This window comes from Typopeltis vanoorti, chromosome 14 (assembly GCF_054136105.1).
Source record: "Typopeltis vanoorti isolate ZY-2024b chromosome 14, IOZ_Tvanoo_1.0, whole genome shotgun sequence".
Lineage (NCBI taxonomy): Eukaryota > Metazoa > Arthropoda > Arachnida > Uropygi > Thelyphonidae > Typopeltis > Typopeltis vanoorti.
Genome location: NC_143562.1, coordinates 75722867 through 75748517, shown reverse-complemented (window position 1 = coordinate 75748517; position 25651 = coordinate 75722867). Strand labels below are relative to the sequence as shown.

General features: G+C 36.4%; 1 protein-coding gene across 1 annotated transcript in view; it reads left to right on the top strand.

Annotated features, from left to right (window-relative positions):
• Positions 1–25445, top strand: part of ND-18 (NADH:ubiquinone oxidoreductase subunit 18) — a 92917-nt gene extending 67472 nt beyond the window's left edge. The window contains exons 4-5 of the mRNA XM_090403685.1: positions 1504–1577; positions 23935–25445. Coding sequence (XP_090259811.1) covers positions 1504–1577; positions 23935–24038 — 178 coding nt within the window. The 3' untranslated portion in view covers positions 24039–25445. The remainder of the gene's footprint in view (positions 1–1503; positions 1578–23934) is intronic.
• The last annotated feature ends 206 nt before the right edge of the window (positions 25446–25651 follow it).

Below are 25651 nucleotides of genomic sequence, written 5' to 3'. Positions count from 1 at the left end.
AACAATATTAGTTTTTTGCTTTCTTCCTCATTTGCTTTGTGTTAGTTCTTGAGTGCACATACCATATCTTTATGTTCCTGAAGATGGCAATGTGACGTTGCTGAAATATAGAAGTTATTCATTAAAGGTACCTTTAATTAATATATTTTATATGCGTTGTTAATTCTGTAAACTAATTACTAGTTACTCCTATCTCAGTATCTCTCATAATGCAAAACACATCTCCTTGTGGATATGTCTAATGTTATGCATTAAGGGTAGCTTGCTCCACCTTTACAAGGAGTGCCCTGGTGTTGTACCACCTCACCCCAGTCCTGAAGATACTTTCAGGTGCAAACTTTGTTTGCTCACACTTGGATAAAGGATTAAGCCAAGTATATAATTTCTTGGTATCTTTAATTTATAGTCTAGTGCATTGGATTGGAGACTGGCTGTCTGATAGGTATCAACAAGTTGTGTAAAGGGGGGAGCAATATAACAGATGAAGCAAGTCACTAGTGTTGTGCCTCAGGGGTCGGTTTAGGGCCTTTTCTGTTTGACCTGTATTTTAATGACATTGGGGAGAAGATTTGAATGGAGATATACAGTTCTTTGCAGGTGATACAAAGTTGGGGCAAACTTTGAGGAGTAGAGCCTTACAAGAAAACTTGAATTGCTTGAGTAAATGGGCACATGACTGAGGATGTCAGTTCAGTGTTGCAAAATCTAAGGTTTTAAAATTTGGAAAACAAAAATGGGATGTAGAATTTACTTTCATCGGGGATATATTGTTGGAGGTGGAGAAAATAAGAGATCTTGGGGTGATTGTGGATAAAGATCTAAAATTTAGAAGACTTTTTTCATCATTGTCTTCTGGCAATGATGCAGAGGACACTGACTTGCAGAAGTAAGGAGATTCTGGTTTCATTATATACGACTCTGATTAGGCCACATATGAGTGCTGTACATGGATTTGGTCACCTGGTTTCCAAAAGACAAATAAACATTGAAATGCACTTATTTAAGATAGTTTTCCAAGGAGTGCTAATTTCCACAGTGAAATTAGCACTCCTTTTTATAAGCATTCCTAGCTAATTAAAAGGTCATCAACCATCATTTGCATTTCTGTCATGTGTGTTTGCACTTGTGTTCAAATCATTTCATACTGAGAATGCCTATGAAAATTGGTGAAAATTTTGTTATTAAATAATTTATATAAGTTATTCCTGTCAATTTAATTTCCTAATTTCATTTTTAGTGGAGATCCATTGTCTAATATGAATGTAGATTTTGCTACTTCGCTACTTCTGCTACTTTCCACAGTGAAATTAGCACTCCTTTTTATAAACATTCCTAGCTAATTAAAAGGTCATCAACCATCATTTGCATTTCTGTCATGTGTGTTTGCACTTGTGTTCAAATCATTTCATACTGAGAATGCCTATGAAAATTGGTGAAAATTTTGTTATTAAATAATTTATATAAGTTATTCCTGTTAATTTAATTTCCTAATTTCATTTTTAGTGGAGATCCATTGTCTAATATGAATGTAGATTTTACTACTAAAGAAGATGCTATGGCATTTTGTGAAAAAAATGGTAAGTTATATATCATACTACAATAATTATAATGCACCAGCTGTGATATTTTTGTCTTTCCTAAAGTGACGTGAATGTGCAAATAGTTCCTTAATCTTCTTAGTTTTGCTGATAGAATTAAATTTTGAAGCTGCGTCTCGGATTATTATTATTACGGGCAACTCCAAGGAGTCCTTAGACTCATCTAGGAAGGCCTTAAACATCATGTCCATCATAACTATTCGACATTAACACAGTATCTGTCATACTTTGCCTTGAACTCATTTACTGTCATAGCACCCACAACAGACTCTGGCAGCTTATTCCACTCATTCACCACTCTAAAAGTAAAAAAACCCAGCTCTAACACCTTTACTAACCACACTCTTGCCCAGCTTCCATGGATGTCCCCTAGTCTTACCACCACCAGTCCTGATCTCAAAAATATCCTCTGAATTAATCCTATAGAAACCCTTCAGCAATTTGAATGTCTCAATCATATCTCCCCTTTTCTGCCTATCAACCAATTTCTGCAACCCAGAAATCTTCTACCTGTTTTCATAAGGTTCATTCCATAGACCTGCTATCATCTTGGTCACTCGCCTCTGGATCCTCTCAACCTCCTCCCCATCAAGAAGAAACCAAGGTGACCAGATCTGGGCACAGTAATCGAGATGGGGTCTTCTCAAGGCTCGGTACAGAGGAACAATAACTTGCTTATCTCTGCTCGTCAAAGTATTCTTCAGCAACCAAGTGATTTGATGAGCTGATTTAGCCACTTTTACAATGTGCTCTCTAAACTTCAACTCCCTATCCACCAACACTCCCAAGTCCCTGGCCTCATCAATATCCTGGAGTACAGTTCCACCAATGTGATATACTGCTGCTAATCTTTTCACCCCAAAATGCATAACCTTACATTTTGCCACATTAAATTGACATCCATTCTCCTTAGCCGAGACCTCCAATCTATCCAAATAATCCTGCAAATTTTGACATCTTCTGTATTCACTATTGCTCTACCCAACTTTGCATCATCAGCGAACAAATGAACCGTTCCTCTCAGATCCTTCCCTATATCGTTAATGAACAAATGAAACAGTAGTGGTCCAAGAACAGAACCCTGCAGCATACCACTAGTCACAGGCCATCTTTTGGACTCTACTCGTGAGTAAACTACTCTCTGGTATCTCTCCATCAACCACCCTCCTATCCATCTCACCAGCCCTATGTCCATTCCCATATGTTGCAGTTTACGGATTAGACTAGACTTCCATGTGATATCCTGTCAAAAGCCTTAGCCAGGTCCAGCAGTATCACTGTAAACCCATTACCCCTATCCAGTTCAGCCATCACTGTGTTATAAAACCTGAGCAAGTTACTGAGGCATGATCTAGCCTTCACAAAACCACGCTGTCCTCCATACAGTATCTCATTTTCATCAATTCATTCCTGTATTTTTCCCTTGACTACTTTCTCCAAGACCTTCACAACGACTCCTGATATGCTGATCGGTCGGTAATTTGCAACAGTAGTCTTGGATCTTCCTTTATGCAGTGGAGCTATTTTTCCCTCTTTCCACCCGTTCGGGACTAAACCAGACCCAAGACTCAGATTAAACAATATGGTCAAGGGCACTGACAATTCTTTAGCCACTTCATGTAAGACCTGTGCTGGTATACCATCCAATCCCACAGATGTATTCACATTAAGGTTCTGTAATAGACTCTTTACCTCCACTTCATTCACCACAATTCCTGTATAAGGAATTGTGGTGAATGAAGGATTCACCACATTGGTTCCTTCATTCTTTCTATGTCATCACCTGGATGATATACTCTTGTAAATTGCTCACTCAGTAATTCCACTATATTGACTGATTCAGTGACCTCCCTACTCCCTGCCGTGTACAGTTTTACTTGCAGCATATTGAAAGAGCTGTTTGGGATTCTCTTTAGCTTGCATGGCTAATTTCCTTTCATAATCCGCTTTTGCTTTTCTTACCACACTCGTTACCCTTCTGGCCTGCGCTTTATACCGTTCATGTGCCTGCAGGTCACCTTTCTCCTTAAATTCCTTCCACAGTTGTTTCTTTTTTTGCAACTCAAGTTTAATGGTGTTATTCATCCATTTAACCCCTACTTGATTTACTATTCAGACTCTAGGTAAACAATCAGCCATACCCTCCTGCAAATGCTCCTTGACCACTTCCCATGCCCTATCAACATCCAGTCTTTGCAGTTTTGCACGTCATGGCACTGAACCAAGCAATCTCCTAAGCTTGTCATACTTGCCAGCATGGTAATTCCACATGTACCCTGTCTTAATGGAAAATTTCACACATTTAGTCACCTCCCAGGTCAAGACCCTATGATCCCTCTCACTAATAGGTGGCAACATGGTCATATTCATTACAGTCTAATTCTCAGATGCTATTACTAGGTCAAGCACTCTCGAATCCCTAGTATTTTCTTACATGCTGTCTCAGATAGTTATCCCTCAGTAACTGAATAAAATCCAGTTCCTTCCTCACATGTGTCCTCTCCTTCCAGTCAATGTTACCATAGTTGAAATTCCCATAATAATTATCCTCCTTCCACTGATTTCATTAATTTGTCTATGCATACCATCTCCACCATCTATTCCATCACCTGGTCTATAGCAGCACCCAACTGTACATTTTGTTCCGTTAGTCTCAATCTCACACCGAATAGCCTCAAATGAGCTCTTTTCACTATCCTGCAATACAACTTCTATTCTCCTTGGCTGCAGTTCATCAGGTATCATCGATAACAGTCCTCCCCCCATTTTATTCTCTCTGTCCCTCCTGAACACACTATACCCTAATATATTCTTGTTCTCATTCTATCCCACTAACTATATCATCTTCTGTCAGCCATGTTTCACTAATGCCAATAACCTGTGGCCAGGAAGAGCCAACCAAAGCCAAAAATTCTTCCTTCTTGTTCCTAATATTCCTGGCATTAGTATACATGAAATACAGAGGTCAGTTTGTCCCACCCCTATCTTGATGCATTATACTAACTATCCCATTCTGATTTCTTGTCCTTCGTACTGGCTCGTGCACATTATATACATTCTTACACTCAACTGCCTCACTGTTGTCTGTATATCCACTTCCTCCCCCACCCTCCTGAATAGTTCTAGTTTCCCTGATTTTGCACATCCACTCTCACTTCACTCAACAACACCTTTTCCAGTCTTTGCCCACCAAATCCATTCAAATGTAAGCCATCCATCTCGTACAAATTCTTTGGCCCATCAAAATCACTCTACACATCCACAAACTCCACACCACACCGTCTGCATCACCTGCACTAAAGTCATTTGCTATTATGGCCCTCCTTCTAAACTCTTCTCTGTCATACCGCAGCAACAGACTCACTGTTGTAGAATTTGAATGACAGATTACTGTCATTAAAATTTTTTTAGACTAAACTAAGAGGTAAAATAGAGAGTAATTTGTTCATTTATTAGAATTTCACAACTTGTTGGGGATCTAAATAGCAGAGTAGGAAATGATTGTGAGACATACAAAAATATTTTGGGAAAATTTGGAGAAAAGAGCAAAGCTAATAATAATGGCAAATATCTGTTGGATTTCTGCTCAGGACATGGACTGGTTATTACTAACACCATGTTCCAACATAAAAATGTGTACAAATTCACATGGAGAGAAGAGGCAAGGAATAAGTCTCATTGACTATGTTATTGTTGATAGTGATGTTTTCTCCCTGGTGCAGGACACCAGAGTGTACAGAGGATTTGAAATTGGAAGTGATCACTATTTAGTCTTGAGCAGGATAAAATTGAATTTCATATTGAAAAGAATAACATGTAAGAAAGTTTTAAAGCGAATAAAAGTTGAGCAGCTCTCAGATGTGAACTGTAGACTAAAATACAGAAAGATTATTGAAGAAAAAATGAAACAGTTTGAGAACAGGAATCAAACCTTGGAGATTTAGTGGCAAACTCTGAAGAAAACATTGATTGATTCTGCCAGAGAGTCATGTGGTGAGGTTGTCTGCAAGGATAAAAAAATCAGAACTCCCTGGTGGACACAGGAAGTTAAAGAGGCAGTGAAGGAAAAGAAGAAACATATCAAAAGTTCCTGTCAAATAAGTCAGCTTGTGCTCTTAGAGAATACAGAGACAAATGCAAGAATACTAAACACTATGTAAAACTAGCTAAACAAAAGTCATGGAGGACTTTGGCAAGAATATAGAAAATAAATATCAAGAAGGTGGCAAAATATTCTGGAGGTTGTTGAAGAAGCTTAGAAATGGAGGAAAGAGTGCTATAAAAGGAGTTAGAGATGATAAAGGTGACATGAAAACGAGAGAAAAAGATATCCTTATCCTTGAAGTATGGAGTAATTACTTTGAAAAACTGCTAAATAAAACAAGCAGTGATGATAGCACAGTGGTAAAAAACACTGACCAGGCATGCAGTCAGGAATACATATCCATACTTGAAGTAGAAAAAGCCATCAAAGGCTTGAAATGTGGAAAGGCAGCAGGGGTAGATGATATTCGACCAGAAATGCTGAAGTATGGTGGTATAAGAGTCTTACAGTGGCTGCACTGCATAGTTCAGAAAGCCTGGACAGAGGGATGAATTCCCGATGATTGGAGTAGAGCTCTCATAGTACCCATATATAAAAAGGGAAATAACACTGAATGTGAGAATTACAGAGGTATTTCCCTACTGAGTGTTCCTGGCAAGATCTATGCAAGTATACTTGAGAAACGGTTGAGAAGAATTGTATAAAAAAAGCTTGGTGAAGAACAAGCTGGATTCAGGCCAAATAGAGGCTGTCAGGATCAGATCTTCACTTTACGACAAATAGTCGAGAAAGCATGGGAATATAACAGAGATCTGTATTTAAGTTTTGTCGATTTGGAAAAGGCATATGACAAGGTGCCAAGAGAGAAGCTATTCAATACGCTACAGTTATATGGTGTCAATGGGGCATTATATCAAGCAATACTTAGTCTTTATTTGAGTTGTAAGTTAGCAGTTAGAATTGAAGGAAGTACAGAAAGATGGTTTAATGTTAAATCTGGTGTGAGACAAGGATGTACATTATCCCCTCTGTTATTCATTATCTATATGGATCACATTATGAAGGAAAGTGGTATTAAACATGATATCAAAATTGGAGATGTTAATGTCAGCTCCTTTCTTTACGGATGATGGTATACTTCTAAATAAATCCGCTACAAGTCTGCAAGATTCTCTGACTAAATTGAATAGCTGTTGTAATAGATATGGTATGAAGGTCAGCAATAAAAAGATAAAGACAATGAAAATAGGCAGAATCATTGAAAATGTCAACTGTGTTTTGAATGGAGAACCTGTGGAACAAGTAAAACATTTCAGCTAATTAGGCACGATTTTTACTGAAGATGGTAAATTAAATATAGAAATAAACAACAGAATCAGCAAAGCTGGTATGGTGGGAAGTCAATTGAATAAATTCATATGGAATAAGAGAGTAATTAGTCGGAACACTAAATTAGCTATATACAAGACAGCGTTCAAACCAGTTTTAACTTATGGATCTGAGAGCTGGGTCAGAAGTAAAACACTTGACCAAAGACTAGAGACCACAGATATGAGATTCTGAGAAAGATTGTAGGCGTGAGCAGATGGCATCAATGGCAATATCGTATTAAAAACGAGGATATTAGGAAAGAACTTGACATTGTCGGCATCCTGGAATGCGTTAGCAGAGCTAATTTCAGGTGGTATGGTCACTTAAACAGAATGGGCGAGGAAAGATTAGCAAAACAAGTGTTCTCTGCCAGGTTGAGGGGAAAACGACCCAGAGGAAGACCAAGATATAGGTGGATTGATATGGTACAAAGTGCCTTAGACGATAGAAATATAAGATCTGATAATGTTGGAGTCTTGACAAGTAACAGACTGATTTGGAGGAAAATTGTAGATAGGAAGTTAGTAATGATGTAATTTTTTTCATGTAGTACTATCATATCCTGTACACCCCTTGAGAGTACTTGGCAGGAATTTGATGATGATGAACTATCTTAACCTAATTTTGTCAGAAAACATCAAAAAGGAAGCATTGTTGGTATAGAATATTTTGATTACTTATGTTATGCTTGTTTTAATGACACTCTCGTAATTTATTTATTATTATTTTTGGTTAAAATAAATGTTCTGAAAATATAGCAAAATTTTCATCTCCAGTAAGAAAGATCAATATTATGGATTTTTTTTTTTTTTAGTTAAAATTTCGCATTGGGCAGTTGCAGCAGCATTTGTCCTTCATTTGGAAAAACCTGGATATGAAACCTTCAATATGGGAGTGCTTTTATGAGGGCTTTTTAGTTGCCTCTTCAGATTGTCATGCGAAAGCACAATTAAATCAATCAGAGAATACACTAAAAAAAGGGTTTATTGATTTTATTTTTTGGATGTAATGCAATCTTATACCAATTCTCATGTGTTAACAGAATGCATCGCTTCTTTCACTTTTAGGTTATCTTCTTTAAACTAGTGGTTGGATGTAAATTTCACCCTCAGTTTTGCAGATGGTACATCATTGAGTTAAACTTAAAATTTTGCTCTCAGCTCATTTTTATTACAGTAATTTAAAAAAAAAAGTTATAGAAACTTTTAACATAATAAACAGTAAATTAAAGAATATAATTAAAAACAGCATAAACTTCAACAAAAAATATTATTAAATCTGACCTCCAAGGAGTCAGGCTCATCATGGGAGGTAATCAATGCTCATCCAACTTTGCCTTAAACTGATTCATTGTGTCTACATTCACAACACATTCAGGCAATGCATTCCACTCATCAACTGCTCTCCATGCAAATAACCTTCTGCTCACACCCTCCTTATAGAGTTTCCAGCAATGGCCTCTTCTTCTACCCACTCTCCCATTCTATGAAAAATCTCTTCCATGTCAACCTGATAACAACCCCTGACTAGCTTATATGTCTCAATCGTATCCCAGTCTTCCTCTTATTCATGAGGCTTTGCAACTTACATTCTCTCAATCTGTTCTTGTACTTCATATTCCAAAGACCACTGACCACTTTTGTGAATCTTCTTTGGACCCTTTCTAACATGCCTTTGTTACCATTTATTAGTATTATTATTTTTGGCCACCAAATCTGTGCATAATAATCCATATGAGGCTTTATACAGTGGCATCATAACCTCTTTATTTCTTCATGTCAAGGTCTTCTGCCTCATTGCTATTATCCGATGTGACATCTTCACAACTTGTGCAATGTGGCTTCTGAATTTTAGGCCCTTGTCTACCATCACTCTCAGATCTTTCATCTCTTCTACTTCCTTTAAAGTTTCCCCACCAAGTGCATGCTTTGCATCCCATCATCACTTACCAAATCTCAAAATCTTACACTTTGCAACATTGAACTGACAGTTCCATTTACCTGCCCATTCATGCAATTTGTTCAAGTTCTCCTGTAAGGCTAACATCTGCTTGACTCTGCATTGCTCTCCCCAATTTGGCATCATCTACAAAAAGTTGTGTATCACGTTCAATCCATCTCAATATCATTAACATACAAATTGAACAACAATGGTCCCAAAACTGATCTCTGTGGTACACCACTAGTGACCTTCCTCTTTCAGGATACTGCATATACAACTTTCTGATACCTATCTGACACCAGTCACTGATTCACCTCAGAAGTCTGTTATCCAATCTCATCTGTTTCAATTTATTTAACATATTGTCATGTGGCAGTCTATCTAAAACTTTTGCAAAATCCAAATACATCACTCCATATGCATCTTTCCTGTACAAGGTATTTGTCTCCTTGTTATAGTACATAAGTTAGTAAAACATGATCTTCCTTTAACAAACCCATGCTGATAACCACAGAGAATACTGCTGTTATCAACCCATTTCTGTATTCTACTTCTCACCAATCTCTCCAGTACCTTCACAACTCCAGATATATAGATTAGCCAATAATTTGCAGCATAGGTTTCACTACCTTGGAACCTGTGCTGTTGTAAGACTCTTATTAAACAGGCATGCCAATTCCCTGGAGCATTCCCTTAAGATGCCTGGTGATATGTCATCAAAGTTTATTTCCTCAAACATCTGCTCACTCACAATTAAGCTATCATCTCCTATGTCCATTTAAGTTCCTCATGATTCCACCCCAATCAAGATGAAACACCCTTATAAATTGATCACTGAATACCTCAGCAGTGTCTCTTCATGTAACTGAATATCACCATTATTCATCATGTACTGTCTCCAAAGTACCTTCTTCTTCCAGATATCATGCTTAAGCCCCTCATTCATCCATTTTACACCTACCTTATTCAGCCTTTTGGCCTTTGGAATACATTCAAACATTGATGCCTTTATGTCAATTCCCAAGCAGCATTTATTTCCATACCACTCAGCTCCCCATTTCATTCTAGAGCTCCAAGCTGTCTTCTAATCTTGTCATAATCACCAGCCTTATAATTCCACATATATTCCTTCCTCACAGAAGTCTGCATATGACTAGCAACAACCCAGGTATCACTTCATGATCACTCTCACCAACTGGAGGAATGTGTGAAACCTCACTCACAATTACGTCCTCTGATGAAATGATCAGATCTAAAACTCTTGATCTTTTTTTTTGTGCCCTCTTTTACATGCTGCCTGAAATAGTTATTTCTCGAGAACTCGAGAAGTTCATTTTCCTTATTCCCAAATGCTATCTTTTCGTTCCAATCTATACTACCATAATTAAAATCATCCATAATAATTACTTTTTTTTTTGTTTACTAATCCAAGTTATTTATATATTTCTTCATCACTGCCCTCCACATTCTCTGGCCTCTAGCAACATTCAACTAAATATGTCTTCCTGTCAACCCCCATGTTATACCACACTGCCTCATAACCATTGTCACTATTTCCTCTTTCATGTCTACCTTATGTGGACATAATTCCTCTGCTATCATCATCAGCACTCCCCATCCTTTCTTGTATTTTCTATCCTTGCGAAAAATACTGTATCTTTCCATTTCTATTCCTGTTAGAATATCATCTTCATTCAACCATGTTTCACTTATTCCAATGATTTTGGGGTGAATAAACTCAATTGGTGAAACCATTTCATCTCTGATTTCTTTATTTCTGATACTCCTGGCATTTATAAACAAGTAAATAAACATTTGTTGGTTGTGATTTCCCCAGCACACCTACCCATTGACCTTTATCACCACTTAAAATATATATCTGCTCAGTCTCAACTTTCCCACCCACATCGCAATATACTCTATCTTCATACACACATTCACTGCCACTTTCAACATCCGCTCTCCCTATGCTACGTTTCCCTGTCCATCCGGCTCTCCCCCCTCCCATTTCCCTATTCTTCTTGCATTCCCGTTCTCTCTCCATCTCTCACACTACTACTGTTTTTACTGCCAAGCACTTCTGTCTCTTCGATACCACCCTCCTGATTTTTTTCACTTCATCTCTTGCATACATCGCACACTATACTTCCATCTAGCAACACTTTCTCCAGTGCACTCACTCCAGAGCCTTTCAAATGCAACTCATCATGCTTGTATAATTCCATTCGTCCCTCAAACACATGCCATACATCCACAAACTGTACTTCCTTCTCTTCACACAACTCTGTTAGCATAGCATTTAGGATTTTGGCTCTCCATCTCAACTCATCATTGTTGTACCTTAGCAACACACTGACAATAACCTCCTGATATCCGTCCACTTCGATCATTTGTTCCCACAACCATCTCTTGCTCGTTTCTTCCTCATGTCCAATGCCGGAATTATCGTATTCATTCTCTTTCATGGATAGCAGACCTTATGGACTTTCTCATTAACTAATCCTCTGTGGAATCTTTATATACTGCTATCCTGGAATCACTCATCATTTCTTTTACCCTTTATTTCATTCATTCTGTTCTTTTGCACACTTTCATTAGTTTCCACTAAATGTCTAACATCACTCTGCATATTCGTCATTTCATTTTCATTTGCAATAACTGTTTCATGAAATCTTGCATTCTGACAATTCATTCTCTGTTATGTCTGCAGTCTCACTACTTCTCGTTCTTCTGCACCTTACTTCCATTTCCTCATTCATACTTTCTTTTGCTCCCTCAGTTTCACTAGCTTTTGTTTATTTGTTTCTTTCATTTCCTCCATCATCTATCTTTTCAGTCTGTTTCGCATTCATTGCCTTGTGCATGCTTCCTACAAATCTATACTTTCTCTCATCTCCTGTTCATTCTCTCTCTTCACAAACACATCTCTTGCACTTCACCATGCATACATATTACATGGCATGCGATTTTCACACCGGTTGATGCCTGTGCGGTTGACCTTGTGAATACTGCCATTGTGTATAGAACACAAAGGAGTTCCATACAGTTCCAAAAAATTAAACCATCAAATACAAACTTATTTAATTTAAAAAATGATCTTTCACAATTCATGACCATAATAGGTTGAACCAAAAATAGTAATGCAGTAATTATTTCAAAAAAATGTAAAAGTATTATACCTCACCATATGATAGAAAGAGATTGGCTAAAAACAAGCATTCATGATGAGGCGCGATGGAAAGCAACTCAGAAGAAGACCATGCCAATAGTGGGAAGATAACATCCAAAGAGACAGCAGAGATGGAAATCCAGACTGGACTGCAAGAGCTCAAGATTGGGGGCAGAAGTTGGTACTTGCAGCCAAGAACTTTAAAGTTCAATAAGCTGATAAAAAAAACTTCACCATTAGAAGTTCCACAGAGATTTTGAAAATTCTCCCAGCAGAAAGAGAGAATTTTCATAAATAGTCATAACATGTTGTTTGAAGTTAACAGTTATAACAACTAAAGCTATGAGGTCAGTGTATTATGTGTACTAATTGCATATGTTTTTTTTTTATTACCCAGGAAATTTTTAAAAATTTCCTGGGTAATGATCTGTTTGACATTAATCCCCTAGTGACAACTGGGGTATTGAATAAAACAGAACAGTTTCCTGATTGATTGGAGAGGGGGGGGGGGGGGAACAGTTATATGGAAAAACATCATATACCTAACAAATGTTCACTTACGAAGAATATCTGACATGGCCTGCAAAATATCTGACATGGATGCAAAAATCCCATGGAATGGGATTTTTGCATCCTTTTAGCTTTCTGCCTGGTCTCTGATGAGAATCAACATTTCTTAACAACTTTCAGTCTGTTAAAAAATGCAAGCCAAGAAAACTCCTGTGCCTTGGCTTGCACTAATAAAGGTTATGTTATCATAAACTCTCTGGTAAAATTTCGAAACTTTTCACGTTTCATTTTATTTGGCCGTAAAAAGATGACAGATCTGTAATGCCTTCATTATTTAAATAAACTATTTCTTGCTTAAGTGATATGTTTGTTTTGTTTTGAGAATTTTTCCATGCAAAAATAATAATTTGCAGCTCTTTTTTAATTAAAATTTTGTGATTTAGTCCTTTTTAAAAGTTTGGTACTTATGGCTATGTATAGTACCAGCCAAAAGTAAGTATAAAAAGAATGTCAAAACATTCTTTTTTTTTTTTTACTTATTTGTGTGTCATACTAATTTTTCATTTACTTATTGTTTTATCAGTTTCATCCATAGCTATATTATGCTTATTTCTCTAATTTTAAACTGGTCTTTACTCTTGCCAAAAAGCCACATTCATTCAGATACATATTGTAATTGCATGAATGCAATTGCAATGTATATCTTTGATATGCAATTAAATGATATGTTTACCTTGGTAATTGTTTGATGTTTTTATCTATCCTGTTTGATGTTTTTATCTATCTATATATTCTCATTTCTGTGAAATATTATTTCACTGAAGAACTTCATAAATTGCTACAAATTATGAAGAAATTGCAGAAACTCTTCTATTTCCAAAGTAAATTCCCTTGGCTCCCTCCAATGTTAAACTCAGTGGCCTGTCATAACCGAGTAACTTTTCTTCACATGAACCTACCTAATCTGGTTAAAGTGGTTAATCCTATATACACTGGCTGAAGTATCACACTTTTGACAGTATCAGATATTGAAAGTTTATTTTTCACTTGGTTAGAGTATAATAAATTTAGTTTAATCCTTTATCCAAGTGTGAGCAAACAAAGTTTGTGCCTGAAAGTATCTTCAGGACTGGGTTAAGGTGGTACAACACCAGGGCAACTCGTTGCAAAGGTGGAGCAAGATACCAACACTCCTGTCTCAGTATCTCCTATAATGCAAAACACATCTCCTTGCGGATATGTCTAATATTATGCATTAAGGGAAGGGCCACTACCCAAACTAGTTTCGACCTTTATTGAGGTCTCTTCAGTGGGAGTGGAGATATCAGGCTGAAGCATTAGCAGGTCATCTCCACCTATAGGAATTGCCAATTGGTGTGCCACCCTTTCTTAATAATTTACTCTGGATTTAGAGAAAGATGTTGAAAGTTTATTTTTCACTTGGTTAGAGTATAATAAATTTAGTTTAATCCTTTATCCAAGTGTGAGCAAACAAAGTTTGCGCCTGAAAGTATCTTCAGGACTGGGTTAAGGTGGTACAACACCAGGGCAACTCGTTGCAAATGTGGAGCAAGATACCAAAACTCCTATCTCAGTATCTCCTATAATGCAAAACACATCTCCTTGCAGATATGTCTAATGTTACTCATTAAGGGAAGGGCCACTACCCAGACTAGTTTCGACCTTTATTGAGGTCTCTTCAGTGGGAGCCAGGCCCAAGTGGAGTAGAGATGACCTGCTAATGCTTCAGCCTGATATCTCCACTTTTTTTTTTTTTTTTTTTTTTTTTTTTTTTTTTTTTTTTTTTTTTTTGTGTGTATCCACACTCAGTCCACATAGGAGGGGACAGACCTGAGAACCCGAGCTGCGAAGGCCTACAGCGAGGCGGTGCTGCTCCTTGTGGGCTGCATCACTCGGGCCGGGCTCTTCCCCCAACTCTCGGTTCTCTGGTTGATAAAGTCCACCTCAATATGGATCCCGTTATCGCAGTTTTTTTTTTTATTTTTTATTTTATTTTTTATTTTTTCAGTTGTAAGGCATAGTCTAAGAATAATCTAAGTTCCAAATTTTAACAAACATTTTTCTTTATTTTTTTAGGGGTTACGAGATGACATCTCCAGACACCTAGATTAATGTAATCGAAAGTTATGTTTTTTCGGGTAAAATGAAATGTAAATTTTAAGTTTTTTTTTTTCGAACAGGTGCAAGGAGATTATGTTTTACAGACCTGTTAGCCACAACCTCTGGGTTATACAGCTAAACAGGTTGACTGAGGCCTCTTTTTACCTCCTACTATCCTACTCTACCTTTCATTAACTTCCCCTATTACTACCGGCTGACCCTCAGCAATCTTTATATTCCAAAGGCCGATGATGAAAGACATAACCTCCCATTCTACCTCAATAAAGTTCGAAACTAGTCTGGGTAGTGGCCATTCCCTTAATGCATAACATTAGACATATCCACAAGGAGATGTGTTTTGCATTATAGGAGATACTGAGATAGGAGTGTTGGTATCTTGCTCCACCTTTGCAACGAGTTGCCCTGGTGTTGTACCACCTTAACCCAGTCCTGAAGATACTTTCAGGTGCAAACTTTGTTTGCTCACACTTGGATAAAGGATTAAACTAAATTTATTATAGACAGTATTAGATAGTCTGACCAGTTTTTGTGTTGCAGTATGACAACTGGTTTTCTGAAGAAAAAATATCCCAACATCTTGGTATAGTTGAAAATCCTTCATAAAGGTCGAAACTAGTCTGGGTAGTGGCCCTTCCCTTAATGCATAACATTAGACATATCCGCAAGGAGATGTGTTTTGCATTATAGGAGATACTGAGATAGGAGTGTTGATAGCTTGCTCCACCTTTGCAACGAGTTGCCCCGGTGTTGTACCACCTTCACCCAGTCCTGAAGATACTTTCAGGCGCAAACTTTGTTTGCTCACACTTGGATAAAGGATTAAACTAAATTTATTATAGACAGTATTAGATAGTCTGACCAGTTTTTGTGTTGCAGTATGACAATCGGTTTTCTGAAGAAAAAATATCCCAACATCTTGGTATAGTTGAAAATCCTTCATAAAGGTTCCTTATGTTCTAGTGGAATTTTGAACCTAGACCTTTTTTAATGCTGGAAGTTTATTTTGCACTTGGTTAGACTATAATAAATTTAGTTTAATCCTTTATCCAAGTATAAGCAAACAAAGTTTGTGCCTGAACCTTTTTAATGCAATCAGAGCATGTATGTTGCATCATCCTTTTGACTCTGCTACAGATGTTATATTATGATATATATTATATAATACTTTCCATTTATAAACTGGTTATAATTTTGACTTCATTCTGCTATTGTACTTTGCTTTTCTTTGCTTAATTTACAAAAATGTTGATGCAGTTCTGAATTATATATTACATCAATTGTATAATTGAATAATTTTTCATAATATTTGACCAAAGGTTTTTTGGAATGCATCTATTTTCAGCCTTTTTTGTTATTAATTTGAAATTCCTTTTTTTTAATCATAATTAAATATAAATAGTAGCGAAAAAAAAATGTTCTGATTGTTTTTATTGGAAGGGGGGGGGAAGTGAATTGCAGTTGATAAGTGCTTGGATAAATCAGATTTCTAGATATTTAAATGACAGAACCCTTCTCTCCTCACTGTTCTCATGCCATGCTACAAGCTCACTTTATAATGGAAGCTTAGATAAAATAAAAAAAAAATGTAAATTATGTATATATATACTGGGGGGCTCAGCCCCCCCCCCCAATGCCTAATATCTTACTTTTTAATATGATTCTGCCATTGATGCCATCTGTTCACTCCCCCTAGTTTTTATCAGAGCCCTCTATCTGTGGTCTCCAGTCTTTGATCAAGTGCTTTATTTCTAACCTAACTCTCAGATCCATAATTTAAAACTAGTTTGAACACTGGTGTTTTGGCTAATTTCTATCTTATTCCATATAAATTTATTGATCTGGCTATCAGCCATACCCATTTTGCTTATTCTGTTGTCTATTTCCAAATTTAATTTGCCATCTTCACTAAAAACTGTGCCTAAATAGCTGAAATATTTTACTTGTAAGTTTATAGACCTGGGAAAGGCATATACACTGCTTTGAAAGAAGTCTGTGGATAATTAATGGGTGATTAAATAACAGAACTAAAAGATACAAGAAAAAATAAAAATTTAAATATTGTAAGACAAGCATATATAAAAGTGTAATACCAGTTTTAACTTATGCATCTGAAACAAGAGCTGAAAGCTAAACACTACTGCAGAAATGAAAAATGCAGAAAAAGCAAACATTTGATAAGACCAGAAATGGAAATATATACAAAAAAGTGCATTACAACCAAGTCACAGTTAGCAAACAGGAAAAAAGAATGGCAAAAACATGTTAACAGAATGCAAAACAGTTTAGAAAAATAGAAACCAATTACTGAAAGATCAGATGGAAGATTAAGAAAATTGCAGAAAGATAGATTGCAGTAAACACTCACCACAGGCCCTAAGGCAAAACAGGACCTCGAAATGCTATTTGAAATGAACTGAAACATGTATTTAGAAAATAATGCATTTATTAAATCTAAGGTGAGACACATTGGAGAAAGGAAAATATGGATGGCAGTAAGGACATGGAATTTATGCAGCTACTAATTATCTAAAACAGCATGTAATGGTGAGATCTGGGGCTTGAGAATGCCTAGATAGTCACTTTCTCTTTGATTAGAGAGAGAGGTCTTGCAATTTTTACCTGAGGTGGCTAAGCATATAGAATTTTCACTTAGAGTATTTGTAGAACTGAAGAACTTCTGATTAGGAAAACTTAGGGGGAAACTTGGAGAAGTACTATAACGAGAAATGCTTGAACTATGTATAAGAAGCTGCAAGAGAAGAGGAAGGTAGCAGTATACACAAAATGGTGAAAGGATGTTTAAGGGATGTAGTGTAAGACTTGCAATGAAGCAGGAGCTTCATTAAAAAGAAATTGTTATGGAGGGAATATAAAAAGAAAGATGACTAGCACACTCATAAGTAGTACAAAATGCAGACAAGATGGGTAGCCAGCATAGTATGCAAAAGCAAAATCATATGATGAGAGGAAAAATTGGCCAAGCAGGCTAAAGGAAATCCCACAGAGTGATTATAGTAAAATAGCTTCAATGCTTGACTTCCTGGAAGTCTCAAATATAAATAATAGTATCCTCATTTTTAGGAAAAAACTTGACATTGTTAGCATTTATGAACTAAAAGAAACCAAGTGTCTGTATGGTGTGAATGTGGAAAAATGTACAATAACTAGGTTTGTTGAAATCTAGTAATTGGAACATGTGAAAGACATAAGATACAAAAGAAAAGCGAAATTGGTTGATCTTCCATAATAATACTTTTAAAAAAATGATTTAACTTGTGTCAAGGAAATTAGAATTTATTAACAACTCATATATATTTTGTTCACTATGTCACAAGCATCATTCAGGAAGACAGCAGAAGAACTGGTTACAGCATTTCAAATATTAACCCAAGAATGTAATCTATGTAATCTTGGTATCCTTCGACTCTATTCTTAGTTTAGAGCAGACTGGCTATTCTGAGTCAAACAGCATGAACACACTTCCACACATCTTAGTCACAGCTGAGTGAATAGGAAGAAACAGTATTAAAGTTTCAGGGATAGTTGGAAGAGATCAGAAGCTGTGTACTATATTGATGGAACTGAACTGCAGGAAACTGATGAGGCCAGAGACTTTAATGTGATTATGGACAGAGTTGAAGTTTAGAAGGCATATTGCAAAGGTAACTAAAACAGCACATCACATTATGTGGTTGTTGAACACACTAACAAGCATGGATAGAGAAGTTATTGTTCCTCTATACAGGGTGATTCAGAACTCTTGGGCCAAACTTTAAGGAGTGATAGAACACACCTAAACAAGCACTTTTCGTCATACAATGCATGGTCCGAACTCAAGCAGTGAAGCGCTAGATATAAGTGCTGGTTTTTGCAGGCAACATTATTTCTACTGTGAGTGCAAAAAGGATGGATTCTTTCACAAATCAGGAGAAGGCTGACATGCATTTCATTTACAGAGCTGCGGATGGGAATGCGAGGGAAGCCCAAAGACTGTACCGAGAGCGCTTTCCGACCAGACGCGTGCCTGATCATAAAACCTTTCAGCGATTGCACCAGTATCTGTACGAAATGGGCTCCTTTGTCAGCGGCATGCAGGATACAGGGCATGCAAAGAGTGTGAGGATGCCACGTGTTACAGAGGAAATTCTACATAGAGTTGCAGATCATCCTGAATGTAGCACGTGATCAATTCCCCATGCCATACGTGTGCCCCAATCAACGGTGTGACGAGTTCTACGAGATGAATGATTACATCCCCTACAATGCACAGTGGGTGCACTCCTTGACATCTGCAGATTACCGACCTCGTGGATTTTGCACAGTGGTTCCTGCAGCAGACTGCAGTGCAGCCAGACTTTGATGCACGTCTTATTCACTGACGAATGCACCTTTACATGTGAGGGCATTTTTAATACCCACAATTATCATGTGTGGGAAAGCAGAAATCCGCACACCTCATGTCCACATTCATACCAGTGGTGTTTCTCCATAAATGTTTGGGTTGGAATCCTACATGACCATTTGATTGGCCCATACCTTCTGCCAGCATGACTGAATGGGAGAACGTACCTCGTATTTTTACAAGAGGTCTTGCCAGAATTACTGAACCCTGTTCCAGCAAACATTCAAACACGTATGTGGTTCCAAGACGACGGAGCGCCACCCCATTTCAGCATGGATGTGTGGAACATCTTGGATGCAACATTTCCAGGACAATGGATTGGTCGGGGTGGTCCCATCACTTGGCCTCCACGATCACCCGATCTCTCATGTCTGGACTTTTTCCTATGGGGCCATATGAAAAGCCTGATTTGCGATAGCCCCATCGATTCCAATGAGGACTTTATTGCCAGGATTTCTATTGCCGCTACGGCTGTACGAGAAATGCCTGGTGTTTTCGCCAATCACTGCGTCGAAGGTGTGCAGCCTGCATTAATGTTGGCGGTCGCTCTTTTGAGCAGTTTCTGTAATTTATTCAATAAAATTCTTTAATTTATGTTCTGTAATTTCTGCAATTGTTTCAAATCTCCTCTGTCATTGTTGTGTTTCTTCATTTCCTGACATAGTTGTTGCTAACCGATAGTGCTTCACCGCTTGAGTTCGAACCATGCATTGTATGACGAAAAGTGCTTGTTTAGGTGTGTTCTATCACCCAAGAGTTCTGAATCACCCTGTATAAGGCTTTAATAAAGCCACATTTAGACTCCCGGATTCCGTGGTGATGAAATTGTGGAGAGGATCCAGAGGCAAGTGCAAAGATCATGGCAGGTCTGTGGAATGCTCTCTATAAGAATAGATTGACGATCTGTAAGCTTCAAAAATTAGCTGATAGATGAAAAAGAGGAGACAAGATGGGAGCATTTAAGTTACTACAAGAGTTTTATAGGATTGACACTGAAGACATTTTTCGTGTACATGGTAAGAATGGAGAGAACAAGAGCCAGTGGAAGTTGTATGGTTAGTAAGGATGTTAGAACTAGGTTTTTTGCTTGGAGGATGGTGAATGAGTGGAATGGGTTGTCAGAGGTGGTTATGAGTGCTTCATCAGTGAATGAGTTTAAGGATAACTTTTATTATTATTATTATTATGTGACACCTCCAGGGAGTCCAAAGACTCATCGAGGGAGAGTGTGGCAACAGCATCAAACGATTGAGTCCTTCCAACTACTAACCACGCTCAAACTTGCTTAACTTTTTGTTGAGCCATTAGTAGCAGAGGCTCTACCAATCGACCAAACTTATGATGGATAGTGTGTAAATAAATGGATCTCCCATGATGAGTCTTTTGACTCCTTGGAGATACCTGTACAACAATAATAATACAGTATTTTCCCCCCATTTTTCATGGAGGATATGTTCCAAGACACCCTGTAGATACCTGAAACCATGGATAGTACCGAACCGTTTGTGTACTGTGTTTTTTCCTATACATACAAAATTGGTTGGTTTTCTGTACACCTATAGATTTATACTGCCATCAATTTGTTTTTTGATTAAGATGTCTAAAAATGGTAGTTGTTTTTCTCTTTTAAGTTTTCCAGAGTAAATTTAATAGAATGATAAATTTAAGATTTAATTCCAGAGTAAATTTAATACAGGTCACTACCTACATTTCAGCTCCTCTCACCACATCTCACATAAACTCAGCATTGTACACATGTTAAAGAAGAGAGTGATTCGCATCACAACAGACAACAAGACCCTTCAAGATGAGTTAACATTAATTTCCAACAATCTGTACTTGAACGGCTATCCAAGAAGACTAGTCAATAAAGTCCTTTTCTCTGAACCACCACAAAAAGAACAAGAAGATATTCAATATATAAAAATTATTGCAATTCCGTTTGTAAGTGGCATCTCCTACAAGCTCGCCAGCCTCCTCAAACAACACAAAATAAGAGTAACATTTAAACCAATAGAATCTATTCGTAAACTACTAAGATCCCCAAAAGACAACCACCCTTTCTATAAATATGCTGGAGTTTATAATATTCCATGCTCGTGTGGCTCTAGTTACATCAGACAGACTTCAAGAAGCCTTGAAATCAGGCAAAAGAGCACATTGGCTATGTCAAAAACAACAGACAGGACATTTCTGGCCTATTGTCTCATTTCTCTACAACTAACCATGTCATCGAGTGGGACAAAAATTGTTCCCCTTACTTAGAGGAAGATTACCATTCAAGAATTTTCAAAGAAGCAGCCACAGTCGCCCGTTCTACTGTCAACCTTCACAGAAATCAAGGCCTAATACTCTCAGAGATATGGAAAACCCTAATCAAATCTTTAAAAACAAAAGAAATGAACTTTAATACAGAAAGTTCCTTAGCAACAGCTAACTAATCTTGTACACGTGATACGTGTTTCACGCACATTCGATACTATTTCATTTGTAATTATTCTAGTCAGTTTTTTACAGTTATTCTTGTCAATTTTATAGTTACACATAATTGCGAGATTGTTTCAGCCTATATGTAAGTGCCCTGAAGATGCCAACAGTTAAAGTTGGCGAAACTAGTTGGTTAAGTTAATAAAATTGATCAACACTTGATCTGTAAACCAAAAATATTATTACTAATTCTCAGGATCAAGAAAATAAACCTTCATTATGAACATGGTTCTTATTTTATTTAATTCCTCAAATAACAGGGAGTCCTAAGAATAAATTGTGAAAGCTGTCCTAAGAATAAATGGGAGTCTGTGTATAAGACTTGATAATACCTATCTTTTGTAAAGGATGATAATGTAAAGCTGTGTGGGTATACCTGCCAGTGAAGAAAAGTTTCCTGTAGATGAAAAATTCAATATTGCCTGTAGAGTTGTAGATTTTTAAGGTAACCAAGAAGGGAAGACTGTTGTTAGATTCATGTTCAATAGCAAACTTGATATTGGCATATAAGGAGTTTATTCTGTCCAAAAACTGAATAATTCTTTTTCAGAATGGGACTAGACTGCAAATATATCAACAAAACCAGATATGAGGTTGAGGAAAAATGGTGTTAAAATGATGGCTTTCCAAATGCTCTATGAAGTAATCAGCCAAAATAGGTGAGATAGTACTGCTTGTGGCTGTGTGTTCTATTCTATTTGCTGATTTAATTTACTCTGCCATGTGAAATATCCTATATTAGTGGTAAATTTAAACAATTTAACTATGTCCTCAGAGAAATTATCTTGTGCAAACCAAAGAATTGCTTGAAGAAGTGTTTGGAAATAGAGAAACCACATCAAAAGAGACCATATGTCCAACAAACGAACATCTTTAATTCTTTCCTTGAAGTTGATACTGTTTTTAATGTAAGAGAACAATTTGGCCAGTGAGGTTTTGAAAATTCAAAAGATATTTAGCTAAATGATAAATAGGAGAACCAATGCAATCAACTATTGGACATAGTGAACGATCAGATTTGTGCAACTTGGGAAAGGCAATGGGTATGTGGGATGACAGGCATGATGATGAATTCACAATTTTTCATCATGTTAGCATCTAAAGAATATGTTTGGTCCAGTAATTTATTTCATTTGTTTATTTGGCTTTGAGTAGAATCTCTGATTATGCTATATGTTTATTTGTCCCATAATAAAACATTAAGTTTGCAATTATACTCTGTGGTATCCATCAAAACAGTGGCATTACGTGTCAGCTTGATCTTCCATTCTAAACAAACCTGGTGTGAGTTGGCAAGATACAAATATACCTATTAGCTACAAACAGATACTTGGAGAGATAAGTCTGCAGGTTGTGAGGATCAGTTCTACTACAACAATTGCTGATTATCCACACTAATGTGCATTCAACTTACTAGCAAACTCTTAGGAGCACAGGAATAGTTTGTTATAATAAATTTTTTTAATCTAGCATTTTACTGGAACTGTACAGTCAGGACTCTGGTAGTTTGCTATATTGAGAATCAACTGTATTTGGAAGATTGTCTGATGATCGCATTGTCATCAGTGAACACAAAGCTGTATACATTCATTGCACATATTGCAAACAAAATAGTAACACTGCCATTTCTATATTAGGTCAGTAGATAGCTATGCGCAACAAAGTAGGAACGGAATCCTAAAGAATAAAGCATTTTTTGTTTTAGGGTACCTTTCTTTTCAGTTTTCAATCATTTCTAGTTTTTTTTTTTTTTTTTTTTTTCTTTGCTAGGGAGGCCCCCCCCCCTCTCCAGGATGGATTGCAAATTGGTTTTGGTATCATTTTTCAAACCTTGTTTATCGTAATAAGGTTGATTACTGCAATTCAGTGCTCTATTTTTAATTGAGATAATAATCACTTGAATTGTTAATGCTTGTTATACTTCACAGATTACTTAAATTTTCAAAATGTAAATACATTTAAGTTGAAATGCCAAAATGAAATTGCAAATTTCTTGTAATCATACAGGTAAATTTGAGAGTTGTCTTGTATAAACACTAGGTGTTTCTTACATCTGATGTCACCAATCTTCCTTATTAATGAAGGCCTAAAATGTTATAAAAAACCACATTTGATCCCCAGAGCTAATCTATAGTACTAATATGTTGTGGATTCACAAACATGCTTAATGAAACTGACATAAGAAAATAAGATAAATACTTTTTTTTTTTAAAGATGATTTTTGTTAGATTTCTACTGTTTTGTTTTAATTTTTAAAATTTCATTTCAGGTTGGGAATATTTTGTGGAGGAACCTGTCAAGCTCAAACCAAAAGTGAAAAGTTATGGAGCAAATTTTTCCTGGAACCAAAGAACTAGAGTATCTACAAAATAAACTATTAATATCAATTAAAACTAGCTTAATTTTTGTAGGTTATACTTAGAGATAAAGTTGCACGTGACAACCAAATACTAGTTACTTTGGTATTCATTGCTAATATTTTGCCTTATTTATCTAAGACATCTTCAGACTTGGAAATGTTTGAAGACAAACATTCATTTTATGTTTGCATGATCATGGTTGCAAATAGTTCAGATATTGTATACAGCATATGCAACTATATGGAGGAAACATGGCAAAGCTAATTAATTTAGATCAATTTAAATTTATTACTGGTTTATCAGGGATTAACCATATGGAGTAATTTACAAGCATTAAATCTGAGTTAAGAGGAATGAACCAGTAATATAATTAACAAAGAATTTTGGTGATGCAGTTTAGTTTCCTAATACTTTGAAAAGGAGACAGCAGTTATTCCATCTGAAAATTCTCATGTTTCAATTTACTGATAAATGACCAAACTGCAACAATTTATTGTTATTGCTCTAGTATTTGGAACTAGTGACATATTTTGTCAAGCTAGATATGCCAAACTGCAGGAAATAACACAGTGCTTTTCTAAGATGTCAACTAACTTTTGATGACTGAGGATTTTTACCACCTAATGTGATACTATCACCTTGCTTATTGTAGGTGCCTTAGGAGGTTTGAAAAAATTTCCTTGTTGTACCTTGTAAGGTTTCTGGATTATCTAACACTTAGTTACTTGTAGTACTAAATGTGCAATAGGTTTATAGTCTTTCGTAGGTGAGATTAATATTTAAAAAGTCACACTAACTGGTCACTAGACATTGAATATTGAGTCTATACTGTTGTATTAAAATTATTATCACATGTGCCTAAACTATTAATTCTTAATGGTTTAGGCATCTTTCCTCAGTCGCAGACTTATGTCACAATCAGCTGTTTGCATATAAACGCATAACATCAACTGCATATAACATACGAATTGTTCATACTAATGAGAACGAATTTTTCTTTGCTTTCATTCAAAGTAACTATTATTGTTTTTTTCTTCATCTACTCTGAAGATGATCCAGGTTAGTAAAGCCGAATATTAGCACCAAATAAGTAGTATTATGTTTTCAGGTATGACTGCTCATGAAATTTAATGTATTGGAATTGTGTTTTGCTTAAGAATCCTTAAACGAGGCGTAGGATTTTTTTTTTTTTTTTAGAATGTCCGCTGTATACTTTGAAACTGAAAAATTCAAGTTGCAGAAACGCAGAAAGAATTTTAAAATTTCTCTTGGACCAGATATATATCATGGTGATTTATGCAGCTGCATAAAGAATGTGTAAATATAGTTTGTTCTTTATTCATCCACTTTCAGAATAAAAAAGAAAAACTCGTTGCAGGAAATGTGGCAGACTTGTATCAATAAATTTGTTATTGCTCTAGACCTGGTATAATCATTCAATGCATTTGATTTATATAATTTTTACCTTGATATAGTGTACATTATTGTACTGAATAATAATTTTATTTTGAATGATATTTTTGATTTATTTAGTTTTGTGTCGTCCCATGTCCCAGCATAACACATTTTTGCTGAGCAATAAAGAATTTTACATAGTTTCAACATCTGATGGCATGCTGCTAATGT